At 44.2% G+C, this 21,827-nt stretch overlaps 1 protein-coding gene across 4 annotated transcripts in view; it reads right to left on the bottom strand.

Annotated features, from left to right (window-relative positions):
- TMBIM7 (protein lifeguard 2) overlaps positions 1 to 21,827 on the bottom strand; it is a 67,345-nt gene that overhangs the window by 7,662 nt on the left and 37,856 nt on the right. For 2 of the 4 annotated variants that reach the window (XM_020987428.2, XM_078151790.1), the window contains exons 9-10: positions 17,967 to 18,014; positions 12,141 to 12,782 (exon numbers count right to left, since the gene is read on the bottom strand). In XM_020987428.2, coding sequence (XP_020843087.1) covers positions 12,633 to 12,782; positions 17,967 to 18,014 — 198 coding nt within the window. In that variant the 3' untranslated portion in view covers positions 12,141 to 12,632. Of the gene's footprint in view, positions 1 to 12,140; positions 15,655 to 17,966; positions 18,015 to 21,827 lie in introns of those variants that run through there. The other 2 variants (XM_020987433.2, XM_020987431.2) reach the window with 2 other exon arrangements.

The following is a 21,827-nucleotide window of genomic DNA, read 5'->3' as shown; positions in this document are numbered from 1 at the left end:
TGTGGATGTGTTTTATTAATATTTGCCCAATTATAGATCTACTTTGTTATAGTTTAGAGGCAGCTAGGTGGTGCAGTGGATAGAGTATTGGGCCTGGAGTCAGGAAGACCTGAATTCAAATCCGGCCTCAGACACTATGTCTGTGTGACCCAGGACGAGTCAGGTCACTTCATCTTTCTTTGATTCTATTTCCTCATCTGTAAAACGGGAATAACAATAGCACCTATCCCACAGGGTAGTTGTGAGGGTCAGATGAAATAATAAGTTGTAAAGTGCTTTAGTACAGTGTCTGATGCAAAGTAAATGCTTTTATAAATATTGGTTATTGTCTGGGGTTCATATATTCGAGTCTGTGCTTCAGAAGATTAGTTGGTATTGATATGGATATTTCTTCTACCAACACAGTCCCTTCAAGTTCTGCAGGGCTGTCACCAAAAAAACCACCGGGTGGTGGCTAGTGACAGTCTCTGGACTCATCTCAGCCTCAGACAGCAGAAGCACTTCGCCATTCCTAGGTCTGTGCCTTTGTGGGGCTTCCTTTCAGACCAGGTGGGACCTGTCAGAGCTTTGGTTTCCATGGTACAACTCTGAGGAACCCCAAACTACAGTCAGAGTAGAAATTGCCATAGCTATGAAGTGAGGTTAGAATAAAAAAAAAACAAAACCTTGCGTGTTAGTGTATCTTTTCACATTAATGCTCTGAATTATTCAGAGTTTAGCAGAAATTTAGAATGGGAAACCAGTGCCATCAGTAGTCTGCGTTTGAAAGATTCTGATCACAGCTAGTCTGTACTGCCTTCAACTCCTGCTGCACTGCACCTTCTTCCTCACGCTCCTCAGAACTGTCTATAGGTTGAATTTTCTCCCGAAGGGTATTGAGGTTCTTGAAGAAGTTTGTGGAACAGGAACTTAACAGCCATCTTTTGAGCCCTGCAGTGTAACAGGACTATAAGCCTTTGCTGGGGTGGTACGTGTCTGCTCTGCTCTAGAGGAATAATCAGCAAAGGCAAATTATATCTCGAAGAATACTATTTTAATACATCCCAAGCTGACTGACATTTCTACATGGAAGGTCTGAGACCCTCACATTTTTTAGAATGTTGAGTTTTTCTATCCATCAGCATTTTTACATCTATTTGTACATTGGTTTAAAAACTAAGAATTGAGTGGCCTACAGAGTTTTTCTTAAAGTAGATGTTCTCATCATCACAGAGCTAGAGAAACACACACCATACATCATAAAGACTTGAGTTGTAGAGATCTGGATGTTCACAATGTTGCACCTTGAGGGAGGCCACCACCAAGCCGAGGATTATGCCTCTTCGGGAGGTGGGGCTAGGCAGTGGGGTTAAGTGATTTGCCCAGGGTCACACAGCTAGTAAGTGTCAAGTGTCTGAGGTCAGATTTGAACCCAGGTCCTCCTGACTTCAGGGCCAGTGCTCTATCCACTGCGTCATCCAGCTGCCCCCAGATCATGCCTATTTTTGATGGAGCAAAAGAAAATAAAATACTCTGTATTGATATGTGGGGCAGCTAGGTGGTACAGTGGATAGAGCACCTGGCCTGGAGTCAGGAGGACTCATCTTCATGAGTTCAAGTCTAGCCTCAGGTACTTCCTAGGTTTGTGACCCTAGGCAAGTCACTTAACGTTCTCTGCTTCAGTTCCTCATCAGTAAAATGAGCGAAGAAGGAAATGGCAAACCCCTCCAGTATCTGCCAAGAAAAACCCCCTAGGGGTCATGAAGATTTGGACACAACTGAAAATGACTGAACAACAAAAATTCATAAATGGCTTGATAATAATACTGATAGTTCCTATTTATGTCACACTTTAATGTTTAAAAAGTATTTTATTGACATTATAATACTCCTGTGGGGTAGGAGCTGCTACTTTGTTTTGCAGATGAGGAAAGAGGCTGAGAGGTTCGTTGACTTGCCCAGTACTAAGTCTGAGGCAGTATTTCTGCACAGGTCTTCCAGACTCCCAAAATTCAGCATTCTCTTTACTCCACCGTACAGTCTGTGAATATTTGAGATCTTCTCTCCATCAGATTCATAGTAAAAAAACAACAACAACAAAATATTCAAACCAGCAAGAAGCTTCTTCTGTTGAGCCATCTTTGTGGGTGTTCTTCTGCCAGATTAGGTAAATTACTTCTCTCTTGTGGAAGCTTTTGTGCCTGAGGCAGCTGAAGGATTGCCCAAATATCATATTTAAACATTGAATATGGAGATTGCTCATGTAATTCCCTATGTGAGCCACTAACAGGTAGAAAATGTGTTTTTATGAAATATCCTTTTTGGCCTGTAAGATTTGCCTATATAATCCCTCCAGGGCTGATGATATCCCCAAACTCTGAGGGGCTAATTTTATTTTAGCATACTGATTGCTGGATGACCTTTGAAAAATGAGCTTCTCTAGCTTTTTTTTTCCCATTTATCACTGTTATAATCCCTGACATCTGTCTTCTCTAGAGACAGGTGTGAAAGGATATGTGAAACTGTTAAGAGAAAATAGGCTACATAAAAATAAAGCAACTTCTCCATTAGTAGTGTCTAAAATGTTTAAGTATTGTTTTTCCAGAAATAAGTTTATTCACTGTCTTAAGGCTCTTCTTTAATCTGCCAGCCTCAGTTCATTTCTCCCCCTCTCTTACATCATTTTAGACATTAATGATGGGTAGAAGTAGAAGACAGGTTGCTCATTCTTGTAACAGACATTAAGCTCTTGGTCAAAGAGCTCAGACTAAGAGGAAAACCACATGCAGACAATTTTGTACAAATAAGATCTATAAAGGATAAATTGGAGGTAACAGGCAGAAGGCACTAACCTCAAGGGGGACCTTGTAGAAGGTCAGTCAGTAATGAACATTTATTAAATGCCTACTATGTCCCAGGCATTATGCTTAAGTCCTGAGAAGAAGGTAGGGTTTTAATTAGGACTTGAAAGAATCTAAGGAAGCCAAGAGACAATGAGAAGGAGGGAGAGAGTTCTAAGCACAGGAGACAGCCAGTGAAAAAGGCCCAGACTTGGAAGATGTTTGTGCAGGGGCCAGCAAGGACTGGATCACCGTATATGAAGAAGAATAAGGTGGAGAAATAGGAGGCCTGCTTATGGAGGACTTTGAATGCCAAACAAGAAATTTTACGTTTGATCCCAGAGGTGAAAGGAGTTGAATGATTTAGAAGTAGCAGGTGGTGCTCTCTGATATACATGCTCAGAGATTTCCAAAATGTGCCAAGAAAACTTCCTTTCACACCTTAAAGACTGGATAAATGCTAGCTATTTTTTGTCATGTGACCCATATCCAAATTTCAGAATCTTCGGAAACCAACTTTTTTGTTTGGGTTAAGTATTGTTTCCTCTCTCATGATGGCCATGACTTGGCATGATCTTACTCATCTGGTCACAGAGATTCTAAGTCCTTTGGCCCAGTCACTTTGTTTTCAAAGGGCTTATCTGTAGATGGGAAAGAACAGCACTATGTCCTTTTTTTTTAATAGAATTTTTTTCCCAATTACATGTCAAGACAATTTTTAGCATTCATTTTTACAAGATTTTGAGTTCCAAATTTTTCTCCCTTCCTCCCCTCCCCTCTTCCCAAAATGGTAAATAATTTGATATAGGTTACACATGTGCTATCATGTAAAATGTATTTCCATATTAATCATGTGATAATCATCATATGAAAGAAGTAACAGATCAAAAGAAAAAAAAAGAATAAATGAAAAAAGTATGCTTTGATCTGCATTCAGAGTCCATCACTTCTGTTATCTGGATGGTATAGCATTTTACTTCATGAGTCCTTTGTATTTGTCTTGGATCATTGTGTTGCTGAGAAGAGCTGAGTCATTCATAGCTGATCATCACACAGTGTTGCTGATTCTATATATAGTGTTTTCCTGGTTCTGTTCATTTCACTTTGTATCAGTTCATACAAGTCTTTCCAGGTTTTTCTGAAATCTGCCTGTTCATCATTTCTTATTGCATGCTAGTATTCCATTATGTTCATATACTACAGCTTGTTCAGCCATTTCCTGGTTGATGGACAGACCTTCCATTTCTAATATTTTGTCACCACAAAAATGTCTGCTATACATATGTTTGCAAAAATACGTCCTTTTCCCTTTTTTACAATCTCCTTGGGATACAGACATAGTAGTGGTATTGCTGAATCAAAGGGTATGCACAGTTTGTTTGCTCTTTGGATATAGTTCAGAATGGTTGGATCAGTTTCCACCAACAGTGCTTTAGTGTTCCCATTTTCCCACATCCTCTTCAACATCATTCTCCCTTTTTGTCATATCAGCCAATCTGATGGGTGTGAGGTGGTACCTCAGAGTAATTTTAATTTGCATTTCTCTATTAAAAATGACTTAGAGCACTTCTTCATGTGCCTATAGATATCTTTGACTTCTTCATCTGAAAACTGCCTGTTCATATCCTTTAACCACTTATCAATTGGAGAATGGCTTATAGATTCTTAATAAATTTGACTCAGTTCTCTATATATTTGAGAAGTGTAGCTTTATCAGAGACACTTGCTATAAAAATTGTTTTCCAGCTTTCTGCTTTCCTTCTCATTTTAGTTGCATAGATTTTGTTTGTGCAAGAGCTTTGTAATTTAATATTATCAAAATTATCCATTTTACATTTTGTAATGCTCTCTATCTCTTGTTTGGTCATGAACCTGTAACTCACTTAACTTCTCTTTTAAGAATTTGGAAGCTATACCACCTAGTGTCTATATGTTTAGTATTGATATTACTTCATTGTCTATGGTACTTTTTAGCAAGATATAGTTTCTTTACTTATCTCTTTTAATTAGGTCTATTTTTGCTTTTGCTTTGTCTGAGATCAGGATTGCTACCCCTGCTTTTTTTACTTCAACCCGAGCATAATAGATTGTGCTCCAGCCCCATACCTTTACTCTTTTGTTTCTCTGCTTCAAGTATGTTTCTTGCAAACAGTATATTTTAGGATTCACTCTGCTATCCGCTTCCATTTTATGGAAAAGTTCATCCTATTGACATTCACAGTTAGGATTAGTAACTGCATTTCCCTTCATCCTATTTTTCCTCCTGTTTGTCCTCTCTCACCTCACCCTTTAACTCTTTGACATTGTTTTGCTTCTGTCTGTCTCCTCCCCTGGTCTGTCCTTTCTTCTGTCAGTCCCCCCACTTATTAAGATTAATCTTATCCCTTCCTACTTTCTTGTCAGGTAAGGTAGATTTCTACATTCAGCTGATGGTGTATATTATTCCCTCTTTGAGCCAATACTAATGAGAGGAAGGGTCAAGTGATGCCCATCATCCACCCTCCCATCTTTCCCTCCACTGTAATAGGTTTTTTGCAGCTCTTCATGTGAAATAATTTACCCCATTCTATTTCTCCCTCCTGCACCCAGTGTATTTCTCTTTTTCATCCCTTAATTATTTGTTAATGAGAGGACTTGGTTAATCTAAAAGGTTGGTATACTTGACTTTGGAAAATGTATTAGTAGTGACACTTGGATAATTGGTATGTAGACCTGGGAATTGGCCTAAAACCAAAATTGAAGATTATTCTCAAAAGACCAGATGACAGAGGAGTTAGAAAATTATTTTAGGTTCCCTCTGGCCCTCCAGCTCAGCTGCTCCCTAAACTTCATCCCATTCTGACAAGAGCATGCTCAGGCCAATTACCAGCATTTCTCAAGTGTTTAAGTTTCAAAAAACTTCCCTCCTGGGCTGCAGGGCCTATGTACAGAGCAGATGTGCTGAGAAGTCAACAAAGCAAGGGATTGAGTAAACTAAATTGTGTTAATAAACTTGACAGCAAGATTTGCTATGAACAAATTGCCTAGGGATAATAGGAAATTGCACTTTTTTAAGTGAGAGAAATTATCACACTTTGTAATGTTTGGCAAAATTCCTATAATTCTCACCATACTAATCCTATAATTACTAAAGTGTACTCCTAAGGGCTGTTTCTGCATCTAGGTAATGATTAATTCAATCACTGTGTTTCAGTCACCAATCTCTTTTTTTCTCCCTTGAAACTAATCCTGTCAGTGACACCATTTCTTCCAGCTCTCTGAATTCACTTGGGCAGAAATCTTCATCATCATAAATATTTTCAGTGCTAACGTATTCTGTAGTAATTTGTCCCCAAATCACTTTATCATCTATTATCATTTTAATATCATGTTTTCCTTGTATTAGAATTCTAATTTTATCCATCTTTAAGTAGCACAGAATGTTGGTTTTCAAAGTCAAACACTAATGAATTGGTCAAGTCTTTACTAAAAAAGGAGAGCCTATTCTGTATTAATTAGGGGCTGGGCATGATCCTATGGTTTTTAGTCATATCCAGATGACCAAAGTGTTTTTTGGTAGCCTGACTTTGATTCCAAATGTTTCTTGTTTTGGGGAAGTAATCTTAACTTTCTTAATCCCTCTATTCCCACACCCAAGTTTATAAATCATATTGCCCCTTGGAAAACATTGTTTTTTGGTCTGTGGGTTTCAGGTTTTTAACTAGTGTTAACTTGACACTTTTCCTTAATGTCCCAGAACCAAAGTATAGCTACACGATGCTTCTATATTTGAAGTAGATAAAACCACAGTCTTCTTGCCCTGTCTTAAAGATTATATGACCTTTCAGTCTTATACAGACTGATTCAGAATTGGACCATGTACAATTTTGGCTTTTTAATCTTCCATGGTACACTCTCAAATATGTACCACCAGAGTTGAGTGTACTAAAGGCTACATGGAAGATAGCATGTGATCCCAAATAAAAGCAGTCCAATCTGCCTGCATCCTGAATAGAAATGTGTTATTTGCATTACCTTGAGTTGTCCATGATATCTCTGAGAATAAATTATCCACTGTCACCAAAGCCAGAACCTAGTAAAAGTCACTGCTGTTGGCTTTCACAATATATGGGCCTTCTTCAGGGACCTTGGAGCCTAGTTTCTTCTCTCAGAATTCTCATAGCAAGGCAAGTGACTCTTTCATTCCCCCCTGGTTGATTCCCTAACACACTTCAAATAATGACTGCTCTGCACCTTTACATGAGCCCCGATCCCATCCGCTGCCCACTCTGCAGATGACCCTCTTAATTCACTGAGTCTTTCCGACATGAAATCTTACTGAGGTTTTTTCTCCACATCTTCACACTCATCTTCTCTCTAGCTCAAGGAGGCATCTATCTTGCTCCTAACCCAGCACCTTTCCCTATCCCCTTCTGACTTGTCCAGCACCTTCCTCCTACACGTATTCCTTTCCTGGTATATTTAATCTCCTCTTCTCTGGTGTTTCCCCTTATGCCTCCAAACTCATCCAGTTCTCCCTGTCTTGAAATGTATCTGTAACCTCTGCTTGATGAGTTTTTTCTTTCCCCTTCATTCATCTTGAAGCCCCAAAGGCAGCTCGATGGTAGACTGGATAGATTATTGGACATGAGATTCAGGAAGCCTCAGACTCTTCCTACCTGTGTGACCCTGGGTGGGCTACTTAATCTCTCAGCTTCAGATTCCTCATTTGTAAAATAAAGGCTTTAGACTTGGTCTCCAGGGTCTCTTCTAGTCCTAAACATACAGTCTTATGTCCAGAAATCTCAGGGAGCATGGGAGAGAAGGGCCCAGGCTTTTAAAGTAAAAACTGTTGTCTAAGGGCCTTCGAATGTCAAGCGAGTTTCCATAGTTTACAGGAAGGACACTTAGAAGCAAAAAGATGTGAACTCTGGAGGATTCTGAGAATGGCCATGGCAGGGCAGGGAGGAGGAAAAACAATCTTAGTTCTGTGGTTTTGGTTTGAGAATCCCCACCCCAAGCCCACTGGCAGCCTTTGGGAGGAAACTCCAGAGACGGTGGGACCCGAGAACCTCTGGTGATCCACCCATTTAAGCATCAGAATAGACAATCTTCTCCTGGCTGGCTCACTAGCCATCAGTGAAATGTCAGTGAGATCCCTATGTCCCTGTCACAGGTGGGGAGCCTGTGGCCTTCTAGGTCCTTGGGTCCAGCCTTTTGACTGAGGCCAAGTTTTACAGAACAAATCCTTTTATTAAAGGGAAGTTTAGATTCAGTCAAAGGGCCACACGTGGCCTTGAGGCCACAGGTCCCCCACCCCTGCATGTGCATGTGGAAGCAGGATTCTGAAGACTGCATTTCCTTAAAAGGATTTTGGGTGTGCTGGGAAATGTCAAGACAGAAGACTGAGTAGGAAAAAAAATTGAGATTTCAGACCCTACCAGGGAATTCGCCACTTTGGAATTTTAAAACTGACACTGTGAACTTCATTTTTAATACTGTAAAGAGTCTATGGGATTGAGCTTCCAAACTCTGCCCTGGGGGCTACTTGATGTTCTGGACCAAAGGGGTCAAACATTGCAATGGAGCCCATGTGGCAAGCAAGAACCCCTAACCAGAGTACAGTATAATTGGGAAATGTTTAAATAAAAATACAACATAGGCAATGTCAATTTGTGGTATTCTAAGTCAATGTGCAGCTCCCAGGCACCCATTTCCATTTGAGTTTGAAGGACTTTTAACCCAGTACTTTACTTTTGATTCCACATTAGTAAAATGTACTCTAATCTCTTTAAGAGTGAGCCCTCCTTTTAGGTTACTGAACTTGAGAAGATGAGGATCCTAGTGGGATGAGGGTGAACGAGTCAAATAAATCATGGCCCATCAGGCAAACAGACGTACACCTTAGATAATGCTGGAGCAGTAAGGAAGGAACTGGCAGGGTACCCAAGATACAGAGTGTCTGGGTACTGAACATACCTGTGCTGGGGAAAGGGAGCTGAAGCAGCTTGTGCTCACAGTACCACCTGGAGGCTGATGCAGCTATCACACCCTAAACAGCAATCAGAGTCCGCATCACTGCCATTCACAGAATCTGCCTTCCACTTTAGACTGACCAACTCACCACTCCCAAAAGTCAGTCATGCACACTATTTGTGCCTTCACTCTTCTCTCCAGCTGGTACCTCTTCTCTGCTTAGCAAAAGGTCCCACTCAAGCTACTGCAATCTTGTAAAGCCTCAGTTGATCCCCCTGGTGCACGATGCCTCTCCCTCCTCTGAGGTCCTCTCATAGTATCGATCACCCATGGTGGCTCAAGTTAAGGATCCAACGTAGGGCTGTGTGAGTCACATCAGCTTCCCGAAGCAAAACCTGCTCCACGTGGAGCTGATCGGATCTTCTCAGGCTTTGCTCCCAAGGCTTTTGTTCTGCCCTGTTTTCTAAAGTTTCCATGCGCACTGAATCCTCAGGGAACCGCCAGAGACCTCTGACCTCCTGGGCTCCTAAGTCACCTTGGCTCCTTGGGTTCAGAACTCTGCGGCCTCCTGTCTCTGATTTCCCATCCCCCCATTCTACTGCCACTCTCTTGTAGCTGCCACTATTTCTCATGATGCTTCTAGCGTCTACTTCCCTCACCCTTAATAGCCAAGCTACAAGAGTGTTTCCTAGGGTTTTCAAGGCCAAAAAAAAGCCAATTCAGAAATAACATCCTAAGGGCAGGCGACTTAAAGTATGAAGTTTGGGTTTGTTTGTTTGTTTTTTTAATCTCCAATTTCTGGGGGCAGCTGGGTGGTGCAGTGGACGAAGCACTGGCCCTGGAGTCACGAGGACCTGAGTTCAAATCTGATCTCAGACACATGACACTCACTACCTGTGTGACTCTAGGAAGTCACTTAATCCCAATTGCCTCACCAAAAAAAAAAATCTCTAATTTCTGAGACTGAGGGCATCTAACTTTTCAGCTCTCCTGTCTTGCTACAGTTCCTGAAGTGTGACTTTGTTCAACATGGTTCCTTCTTTGGTGATCATAATAAGGACGTGTAGAATCAGAAATAGTGAGGGCATAGTCCGAGAGAGGTAGCCCTCCCTACTCCTACCTTCCCTATCACTGTAGAGGGCAACACCATCCCCCCACTCCCTCAAGCTCCCAATCTCCCCCCCCCCCCCCCCCCGTCCAATCTGTTGTCAAGGCCTTTGGATTTCACCTGTACGGCATCCCTCGAATACACCTCCTCCGCTGACGTTGCTGCCTCCCTGGTACAGACCCTCATCGTCGCACATCAGCAGTATTGCAGTAGCTGCCGGTGGGTCTGCCTGCCTCGTCTCTCCCCGCTCCAATCCATCCTCCACTGGGCCATTAAAGTGATTTTCCTAGAGTGTGGGTCAGTTCGTGTGCCCCCCCCAACCCCTACTCAGTAATCTCCAGCGGCTCCCTTTGCCTCCAGGGGTAAATACAAAATGCTCTGTTTGGCATTCGAAGTCCTTCACAAGCTAACCCTCCTACCTTTCCAATCTACTTTATACCTTATTCCCTGACTCTTTGGTCCAATGACTGACCTCCTGGCTGTTCTATGATCTCTGGCTATCCATCCCCCTTGCCAGGAATACCCTCCAACTACTGACCTCCCTGACTTCCTTCAAGTCCCAACTAAAATCCCACCTCCTACAAGAAGCCTTCTGCAGCTTAATTCTAGTGCTTTCCCTCCGCTTGTTATTTCCCATTTGTCTTGTATATAGCTTGTTTGTCCCTGTTTGTTTTTTTTTCTCCCCATTAGATTGTAAGCTCCTTGAGGGCAGGCAGAAACTGTCTTTTGCCTTTTTTTTTTTTATCCCTAACACTTAGCACAGTGCCTGGAATGTAGCAGGCACTTAATAAATCTTCTTGACTGACTGACTAGATAGTCCACGTGCTGTATTGAAGCCCCTGAAATACTTAAAAGATTGGATAGTTGTGGAGGATAAGAATCCTAGACAGGTTTTCATCTGCACTGATGTAGGTAATACACTAATGAAATCAGAACCATTCAAACATAACATTCCATCCTTCAAATATAATAATAGTTGACATCCACAATAGCGCTTTGAGGTTTACAAAGTGCTCTACAATTATCCCACTTGATCCAACAGCAGCCTCCTAGGATAGGTACCACAAGCATCACTCCCATTTTACAGATAAGGAAACTGAGGTTCAGAGAGGATGTCTTGCCCATGGTCACCCAGTGAGTAAAGGCAGAAAGCAGGATTCAAACCCATCTCCCTTGACTCTTAAGACCAGCATACTTCTGTTAGGCCACATTGCCTGGGCTTCAAAGGAGAACAAAATAATAAAGGTGTTTTTAGAATAATTTTAATGATGAGCTCTTAGGCACAGAAATTCAGCATTGTATTCAATAATATAATCCAGTTATATTTTAGTGTTTTAATAGTTTATTTTTGTTTGGAAATGATGCTTTCTGTTTTACCATATGCTCTTAAGAGGTAGATTGGCTCTTAGAGGTCAAGTCCAACCCCTCAGTCACTACCAGCAAATATCTAAGTAGACTGGAACAGGTGGGGTTAAAAAAAATCCTCCCAAACAGCAGTGAGTTGCCACGAGAGAGAAGAGAGAAGTACCATGGTATTCAGAAAAAGTTATGTGGCATGGGATATTACATAAACATTTGGTCCTAATGGAGAGTTAGTCCTTTACCAGGCAAGGAAGGAAGACTGGCCTAAAAAAAACAAGTTGATCCAGCAACCAAATTTTTTTTTTTTTGCTTTGTGGTGAGGCAGTCAGGGTTAAGTGACTTGCCCAGGGTCACCCAGCTAGTAAGTGTCAAGTGTCTGAAGCCAGCTTTGAACTCAGGTCCTCCTGACTCCAAGGCCAGACTTCTAGCCATTGTACCACCTAGCAGCCCCCAGCCAAAACTTGTTAAAAGGATGAAAACCAGAGCAAAACTATTTTAACCTCACGTGCATTCTATCTAACCCCGTTTTAAAAAATCTGAAGACTAGCTAGAATTCATTAGAAAGATAAAATTCCTATTCAATGTTCGTCAAAGTCACTTCAGAAACTCCATTCGACCATCAGAGGTATGGATGGGTCTGCCTTGTCTACGATGCTTGGTGACGAAAACATTTGGTCAAGAATTTCCCTGCTGACCCTAGAAACGAGTGATACAAATTCCAGCAGCAGGTCCCTCTCTCTACTACGTGGCATGTTTGCCAAAGGACCAAAAGATTTCACCTGAGCTGGTTTCTTGCACCCCTGGGCAAAGTTTAGCCCTGGGCAAAGTTTAGCGTTTTCTAAACCATCCTCTCTAAATGTCCCAGTCCGGTGAAAAAAAAGAGAAAAAGAATGAAGGAAGGTTTAGGGAATCAACTTTATTATTTAGAAGTTCTTTACAGCTGTTAAGTCAGATAGAGCCTGGATCTTAACAAAGTAACCCCAGAAACCAATGGGGAACCTGGAAAATAACCACCTTCTAAAAGAATTTTTAACTTTTTTCTCAAAGTTTGGAAAAGCTTTTAGCCAAGATCATGGTTTAACAAGCTGTAGCATTTTCCTTTTTTTTTTTTAAGTGTATGCGTAGAGTTAAGATGGAGTATTTTATGATTTAATCACTCTAAAGAATAAATATTCCCCCAAGAATGTTTTGTTTACCTGACAAGAACTAAAAATAAAAGTGCTACATTCTGTCCAATGTTGAGTTTCTTCATTTGCCAACATCTAAAATATTGAAAACTTGTAAAAAGCGGGCAGAGGGAGGAGGCGCTGAGTGGCATGTTATGGACCAGGACACGCTCTGCAGACATCAGCAGTGTTCCTGTATTCACTACGGAGGCCTGGGCTGAGTTACTGCTCTTGGGAAATTAACTCCAGAATAAACATGAAAATATTGAGGATGTCCAGGTAGAGATTCAGGGCAGCAAAGACATATTCCTCAGGACTCAAATCATACTGATGGCTCCTTTTCAGCATAAACTGTATGTCCAACACTAGGTACTTGAAGAAAATGAAAAAAATCATCCAAATGTTTTTGCCTTTTAAATGCTTACAACATTTTTATCGGAACACTTGTAAGGCTTCCTGGGGGGAGGGAGGTGGCAATTAACATTTTCAAAGAATTAAATAGTACAATGGATAGAGTTCTAGGTTTGAAGTTAGGAAGATGTGAGTTCAAATCCTGCCTCAGGCACATACTTAAATTAACATGTGACCCTGGACAACCCACTTAACCTCTCTCAGCCTCAGTTTCCTCACCTATAAAGTGAGGATAATAATAGTGCCTAGTTCACAGAGCTGTGGGGATCAAACGAGAACACATAACGCGCTTTGCAAACCTAAAAATGGTATTCAAGTGCTAGCTATTATTTTTAAAACAGGAAAAGTTGCAGAAAGTGAGTTTGTGGTAACAGCTTGTGTCGTGTGTCATTCTAAAGTAGTATCTTCCCTTGGGACGATTCGTATTTGTAACAAGTGACTTCCAGCAATAAGGAATGCCAACTCAGCGATCATTCCTTATTCCCACAGTTTTCTACATTGAAACAGCACATGCTCATTCAGAGTCATGGAATTAACCACTTAAAAGACCCAGTGCACAGGAGCTAGAATAAATTTCAATTCTGAGACATTTCAAAGTCCAGCATTCATGATATTTCATTAGAATACCCTACTTGTCTAAAGATATTGTCAAGAAATAAAAGGAAAATAATGATTCTTCATTGTTTACATTTGCCAAGGCAGCACTTCTCCTGGCCTGTTCTTTCAAACAAGGAGGGGACCTGAAATAAGCCCATTAGCTCAGTTACCTAGTTGCATTCTGAACCCCCAAACATGAGCTGCAAACCACGGGCAGGACAAAAACCACCAGATAAACCAACCCTCCTCCACACTGTCCACAACACAGCAGCTGCTTAGGAGCAGCATTTTACAGAAACGGAGATCGAGGCAGCCTTGTTTCCGGCACAGGCTAACGAAGGCATTTCAAAACCTCGAGGAGCTCAACTCTATTTTAAAGAGCACTCTAGACTCCTAACCCCAATTCCCAGGCAGCTAGGTGGCGCCAAAGAGTGCCTCGAGTGCTAGGCCTGGAGGCAAGAGACTGCTCTTCCCCAGCTGAAATCCAGCATCAGACACTTACTAGCTGTGGGACCCTGGGCGAGTCACTTAGACCTGCTTTGCCTCAGTTTCCTCACCTGTAAAGTGGAGTTAATAATAGCACCTACCTCACAGGGTTGTAGTGAGGATCATATGAGATAATGCAAAACGCTTAGCACAATGTCTGACTCACAGTAGTTTGCTTCCTTCCTTCCTACCAAATGGAACACGAAAGTGCTACTACCTGCAGTGCCCTTGACTGGAATGTGCTCCCTCTCCACCTCTACCACCTAGTTCAAGTACCCTCTCCTCCATGCAGCCTTCCTTGCTTGCACTCCAGATGAAAGCGATTTCTTCTGCCTCAGATTTTTCTAAAGGGTTTTACATCTCTCCTTCACCGTTCTCATTCTGCTCATTCTACTGATTTGTGTTTTTCATTTCAATAAGTGCTTACTATGTGCCGGGGTCTAATTACATAAGAAAAACTTAACAGGGATACAGTTAAAGCTCTACACTTGAGTTAAAAGCATATACTTCAGGAGTACAAGAGAGAGAAGGCAGGGCTTTAAACAAGAGTGGTGTCAGGGGACTACCACAGCAACACATACCAAAGGTGGGATGTACCAGCCAAGTAAACTAATGCCCTGGACTACCCCCCGGGGGCTGCTGTTGTCAGCTCTGGACATCCCGACTCAGGAAGACCACAGGTGAGGGAGAGCCCGTCCTGACGCAGCTGACCAGGATGGTGGGAGGACTAGAATCCATGGCCTAGCAGCAGTGGCTAAAGGAGCTGGATGGAGATGTTTACTCTAGAGAACACTTATCAGAGCCACGAGAGCTGTCTTCATGTATTGGCAGGTCATGGAAGATCTGTTCTTTTAGCCCCAGGAGACAAAAGTAGAAGCAATGAGGGCCCTTGATTTAGGCTCAGTAGAAGGGAAACCTTCCTAACAATCAGAGCTCCTTGGGAGATGAGGAGTTTCCCCCCCTTCCCTCATTAGAAGTCTTCTAGCAGAAGATGGACAATGACCACTTGTCAGCATTATGGCGGCAGGCTGCGACCTCAGAGACCCCTTCCATCCTGGAGATGCTGTGACTCTTCGAGGAGAACTCTGTTTACAAAAGTCCCCCAAAGACCTCATTAGAAGGTGGTCTTTCTCATCTATTAGGTAATCATGGAGCCTGTGCTGTTTAGAACTCATCACGGCCAGATCATAGATAGATGAGACCATCAGTGTTAGTGATAACCTGCAATTATTTAGTCATCTAGAAAATGAAAATCTTGATTAAGTGCAAACATTAATAAGTCAGGATTATTCCAAACCTCTAAAACTCAACTTTCCCACGATCATCCAATTTCAACGGCATTTCCTTATTGGGGAAATTAACTCTTTTGGACAGAAACCAGATTCAGGATGATCCCATGAACAAGACCAAAATGGAAGTCTTTAACTTTATCCAATCGTCAAACGGCACAAGGCTTAGAGAGGACGCAGAGCACATGCGAAGGACCTGGTTCTAGGTAAAAGCTTTCCTAGCTTTAACTCTTCTGCACCCCATACCAAAGAGATCTGCTTCTCTACACTTCAAAGTGGTCCTCTCCATGACAAGCTTCTCCTGCCTGCTGATTTCCGGGAGAGAATTTTAGCACGGAGTACGCAGGACATCCACTTGCGTCTGTGGGAGGTTCCCACAATGGCTTCAGACTCCCTTCTGACAGCTGTCAACCAGACTTTGAAGTCTCAGCATCTGGGATGGGATGCTTCTAACAAAGCCCCTGTAACATCGGACACAGAAAAACTTCTGGCTGCGTTATTCCCTGAGAGAAGGCCCTTAAACAGCCCAAACAAAACAGATCGTTATAAGACACTTTTGGCCAAAGACAGTTATGTTGTAAAATACTAAATACACAGACACATACAGAGTTTAGCATGGGTCAGCATGGGCTTCGCTGGTGCTGAAAATACCAGTGGCACCAGATATATGCCTTTTAAATGTAGAGATTTCTTTTAAAACTTGCCCCACACCAAAAGGACGACTCGGCAGACATTTGCCACATAAGCCATTTACTTCTAATTATGATGGGAAAGACATTTTAAAGGTACTTGGAACCCTCCTGAGCAAGTTGGGACATCTGAAATTTATTTTTTAAATGACTTTTATTATCTGTTATTCTATGTTGACAAGCACCAATTAACATGAACCCCTACAAAGTGGACTGCAGAGAACTGAAACTCTATCACAAATGGCTTGCTTTAGATAGGGTCATTCAAGGAGCAGAGTAGGGAGGTTCCTGGCTGGGGAAGCTTGAGCGGTCATCTTGTCTACTGTCACCCCCACGCCCTCCACCAATTAGGGAACAGACGCACAGAAGCTAAGTGACTCACACAGGCTGACAGAGTCAGGATTTGAATCCAGGTCTTCTAATACCAAATTCGGCTCTCTTTACATCACGGCATCCTGCCTCTGACTAGTTTGCCCACTTAGCTCTAAGAGTAAACTCAATTTAGTCTTTTGGGGTGGGGGAGGAGCAGGAGCAACAGGGGGGTGACCCAGCTGATGCTCCGAGAAACCTTCCTCTTGGAGTTCCTGGGGTTGAACAGCCCGTATTCCTTCAGCACTAACTGGACTGCAGCCTCTTCATTACTGTGTACTGAAAAAGATCTAGGGATCACAGTGGCTAGCAAGCTACATGTGGTGTCAGCGAAGCACCGCTGTTACAAAATGAGCCTGACACGCTTTGTATAATCCTTCACACAGCATTGATGACTTACTTACTAGGAGGTGGACACGGGTTGGAGTTATTTCTCCGTATCGAGGGAGAGGTTTGGGTGTCCCACCCACCCTCTCCCACCCTGTCTCCCTCAGGAGGGAGCAGTGTCACTGGCAAGATGGACCAGAGATCGGGGCTGCGGTCCTCCCCCAAATCGCCAGGTATCCCATTCTCAACAACCGAGTTAACTGGCTGAACTTGGTCAGCTTCCTGAACCTCTCTGGCCTTCAGTTCCCTGGTTGGGGGAGGGAAGGAGGGAAGGGGAAAGGGAGGGGGACAGAGACAGGGGAAAGGAAGGAAGGAAGGAGAGAGATAGGGAGAGGGGGAGAGAAAGGGGGGGGAAAGGGAGAGATGCACGGAGGAACCAGACCGCGCTCTCCAAGAGGTGGGTGGGCTCAGCGCCCCCGGCCAGTCAGTCCTGGGAGCTGGTCCAGTCTCATCCTAGCGGAGGCGGGAGGTCTCTAGGCAGCCCCTCCCATTCCTTCCCTCCCTCCCTCCCTGGCCTAGGTCCAGGCCGCCCTGCTGCCCCTCCTTGCCAGCCCTACTAAGTGGTAGTGGAAGGCTTATCTCCCTTCACTGTTAGTGTGGGGGAAGGAGGAGTGGCAGCGCCTCGTGCAACCTCCAGAGCTTCTCCCACCCTAACCCACCCACCTCTCAGCTGACAAAGTGATTTCTCTGAAGTGGCCCCTCCTCCCCCAGCCTCAGTTTCCTCATATGCAAAGTGGGAATGACCATACTGGTATTTCCAAATTCACAGAGTCATTGTGAGGAAAGTGCTTTCCATACATTCTGGGGGCTATGTAATTATGAATTATTCCTTGTTATTTCTATCTATATACTTATGCTAGCTTAAAAACACACAGATTAGTCCCTGCCACTGCAACTGGCGTAAGGTGTTACAGTGGTTAGAGAGCAGGGCCTGGAGTAAGGAAGGCCCAAGTGCAAATTTAGCCTCAGACACAATAGCACCTAGGGCCCAGGGTTGTTGTGAATGAGACAATATTCGTAAAGCACTTACCACTGCATGGCACATAGTAAGTGGTTAATAAATGCTTCCTTCTGCCCCGCCATGAAACAAGGAAATCAACATCCGGATTTAGGAAGACCCTAGTGTTCACCTGTTACAGGCCACTATCCGAAGGTGGCCATCTTTACTGGGCCCCACCCATGGGCAGCCAACCCACATGGAAATGTCCCAGTGGCTCACAGGGGCCTTCTTAGGGGGCCTCTCTGGCCAAGCTTAAGTAATCAATGCAATCGAAGTCAGCTACTTCCTTTTTTAAAAGCTTGAGAGAAGGAAAGAAAAATAGACTTACCACTGAAAATAACAGAGTCCCAAGGGCGGCGTATATCAAACGGAGCCACTGGAAAGCAGAAAGAGAAAGTGAGGGTGCTTCTGACATGGGCACAAAGAAACAAAACAACCAGCTGCCGTGGGTGCCCACATTGGTGCCAGCATTAACAGAGCAATGCTGGAGAAGATTCTCTCTTGCCATCATCCCTGACCCATGCTCTTCTAGAGCACAGCACTTACTGGGTGGGACTTGGGAAGAAGACAGTCGTGACCTCAGGCAGTTTGTAAGTAACTGGAGACAAGACCGACTGTTCCCTTTTAACCTCATAGTCTGAAATGACCCTGCCTCTCTCCCTTCTCTGTGTTCATTCCCAAACCATCCTCATTCAGGCCCTTTCCCCCTCTCACCTGGACAGTTGTAAGAGCCTCCTAATTGCTTTTCCTGCCCTGCGTTTCTCCCCTCTTCACTCCATCCTCCACACAGCTACCAAACGACATTCCTAGTCAGGCCGCATCACCTCCGCCCAACCCCAGCTTCAGAAGTTTCACTGGCTCCCTATTGCCTTTAGGACAAACTCTCCTACTTGGCTTGTAAACCTCCTCCTGGGATGGTTCCTGCCTCTTCCCAGGACGTTTAAGCAAGGTTCCCACTCATGTGGGAACTTTAAGGCCCAACCCTGGGGTTCTTCACGTTTTTTGTGTCACAGAGCCCTCTGGTGAACTGGTGAAATCCGAGGACTCTGGAAAATAAGGTTTAAATCCATAAACAAAATACAACAGGATTACAGAAGAAACCTATTGAGATCATTGAAATTCAGCAATCAAATTAAAACAAACAAGTTTATGGACCTCTTCTGTGCTGTCTCCCACCACCACACCTTTGCATAGACTCCCCCTTACATGTGCTCACTTAGAGCCTCTTGGAAGCCCTGGTTCCCTTCAAGGCTTGAGTCTAAGTGGCATCTCCTTCAAAAGACTCTTTCTGCTCGTCCCAGCTGCCACCCCCTCCTCAGCCCCCTCCATCATTTTGCATTTACAATATCCCATATTTCCTCTTCCAAGGAGATGCTGCATCCCTGGGGTAGAAGTGAATCACTTGAAGGGCAGAGACTGTCTCATGTTTGTATCTGCATCCCTAGTACCCAGCAAGGTCCCTGGCACACAGCAGAAGCTTCAGAAAGGCTAGACTGATGGATAAAATTAGGTCAATTGGATACAGTCTTAAACAGAATCCAAGATTCCGAGAAGCAAATGGCAGTAGCACTCAGGAGAAAGACGGAGGGGTGGGATGTGGATAAGGAACACCAGTTCAGTCAGTTTGTCAAATAGCATTTATTAAGCACCTACTGTGTGCCAGGCACTGTGCATAGTGCTGGGGATACAAAGAAAGGCAAGAACAAGTCCCTGCCCTCAAGGAGCTTCCAGTCTAAAGGGGGAGACAGCATGCAAACAACTGCATACAAGCAAAATACAGACAGGATAAATAGGAGAGAATCAGCCGAGGGAAAGCTCTAGCATCAGCGTGGGGTCAGGAAAGGCTCCCTGTAGGAGGCTGGAAGTCTGCAAAGCTGGGAGGCAGAGAAGAGGAGGAGGAGGAACATTCCAGGTATAGGGGACAGCCAGAGAACACACTCAAAGTCAAGATGGAGGGTCTTCTTGAAGGAACAGATGGGAGGCTGGTGTCACTGGATTTCAGAGTATGTGAAAGGGAGTCAAGTTTGCAAGGTACTCGAAGACTGGACAATTTCAGGGTACGAAGGGCTTTAAAAGCTAAAAAGGGGATTTCACATTAGATCCTGGAGGCAATGGGCAGCCACTGGCGTTTCCTGAACAGTTGCTCCCAGTTTCTTTTGGCCTCAGAGTTCCAGCCACCTGGTGAGTAGCCCTGACAGCACCAGATAACTGCAGTCTCAAGCCTGGCGAGGTTTAGCCTTCACCTCCAGGAGTCCCCCTTGGGCAGGGGTGGGGAAGCTGTGACATTCTAGGTCCTTGGGTGCAGACTTTTGACCGAGTCCAAGTTTTACAGAAGAAATCCTTTTATTAAGGGGATTTGTTCTGTGAAGTTTGCCACACTGGCCTCAAGGCCACAGGTTCCCCACCCCCACTCAGGGGTCTAAACCAGAGAAGTGGCTCCAGTGGTCACTGCCACCACTGTCACATCCCTCAGCAACTCTTCCCTCTGAAGGAGGACTCATTGAAAGCCCTACTGTAACCAAAAACCCCACCTCCTGGTCACCATCTCCTGGCAATGCCCCCTCCTTCTCAGCTGGGAAGAAACATGGTTCCCAATGTCTGTAGTGACCTGGGCTCCCTCACAAGGGTGTCAGTCCAAGGCTCGCCAGTAGGACTGTTACATTTCTCTTCTGGGTTTGGAATTGCAAAGTCAGCTGTGACAAGCCTGGCACCTGTCCTCAGACCACAAAGCACCAAATACTCATCAGTGCATCCCAGAGCAAAGGTCATTCAACCAGAACCCTGGGAAGCCACTCTCAAGCACCACACACAGCAAACAGACAGCAGCAAGACAGCAATATGTACAGGAGAGCTCAACACAGGGGCCAGATCTAAGTCACAGGCACGTTTCACAGTGGCACATGAACGTCCACAAAACAAAAGCCAGGAAGGATGGCAATAATAACGGCAGGCCTGCTAGACGACAGAACAAAACAAAGCAAGGCTACCAGAGAGCTGGGGATGGCATGGAACGGGCATAGTACCAACCAGAGAGCTACCGAATAGGCATGGCACCAAACAGAAAAATGTACCACGCAGAAGCCTATCGGGACAACACATGCATCTTGAACATATGGCAGGGCAGGCATTACATGGGTAAACACTGACTACGCACATCACCATTTTCACAGGTTCTATCCCTACGCCTGTGCTAGTCGATGACAGCTGATCCTCAACGTCCCTGGCACATCCATCAGAGCTCAGCAGAGAATGGAAAAACAGTCTCGATTACATAATGCCGGCAGAGCTAACAACCTTTTCAGCATTGTATTTCCAAAGCTCTACCTCAGTTTAGTGAGATCCTCCTAGTAAGTCCATACACTAAGGACTATTTATTTCACAATACCTGAGCAACCATGGAGGCTTTTTGACTCCTGGCTGAGGGGCCCATCACCATCAACATATCACTTAGGTTCTTGCTATTTCTTTTCAGAGATTGGAAGTCAGTGCCAGAAGAGCCCAAAGAGTTGATAGTACTTATGTTCTTCCTTGGGAGTGCAACAGGCCTGCCTGACACTTGTTGGTGACATCTGCAGCCATCAAGGGCTTGTAACAATCTGCCTCTTCCTAGCCCCCGGCCCTTTCTTGACCCCCGTGTCCAAGATCATCATGCGAAGCTTTCATGGCCACAGGGCAGCACGTCTCGGGCAGCACCAGCTGCTTCCCGGTACCACATGTGGAATCCATAGTGGGGTAGTACAGTATGTGCCAGCTCCGATGTCCGCCATCGTCCTCGACGAAAGACTGCCTTCAGGAAGCTGCCACTCGGGTCCTTCACCATCCCTGCCTTGCTTTGCAGTCTGTGTCACTTCATCAATTCACCAACTATCCATGGACCACTAGGGCAAGCAAGCATAGTGCGATTCTCACATACTGCTGCACTCAGTCTGGGGGAAGTCCCCAGCTTTCAGCTGTACTAACATCCACCCGAAATGTAGTTTGGGGTTCCTCCTCCTCCTCACCATCACCTCCATCATCTTCCTCCTCTTCCTCACCATCACCACCATCATCTTCCTCCTCCTTCTCCTTCTTCTCTTCTTCCTCACGATCACCACCATCATCTTTCTTCTCCTCCTCCTTCTCCTCCTCCTTTTCCTCATCATCACCACCATCATCTTCCTCTTCCTCCTCTCCTCCTGCTGCTGCTGCT

The sequence above is a fragment of the Phascolarctos cinereus genome, unplaced genomic scaffold (genome assembly GCF_003287225.1).
Source record: "Phascolarctos cinereus isolate Bilbo 61053 unplaced genomic scaffold, phaCin_HiC Scaffold_1;HRSCAF=81, whole genome shotgun sequence".
In the NCBI taxonomy this organism is placed as follows: Eukaryota; Metazoa; Chordata; class Mammalia; order Diprotodontia; family Phascolarctidae; genus Phascolarctos; species Phascolarctos cinereus.
The sequence above is the reverse complement of the archived record's forward strand: the minus strand, read 5'-3'. Positions and strand labels throughout refer to the sequence as shown.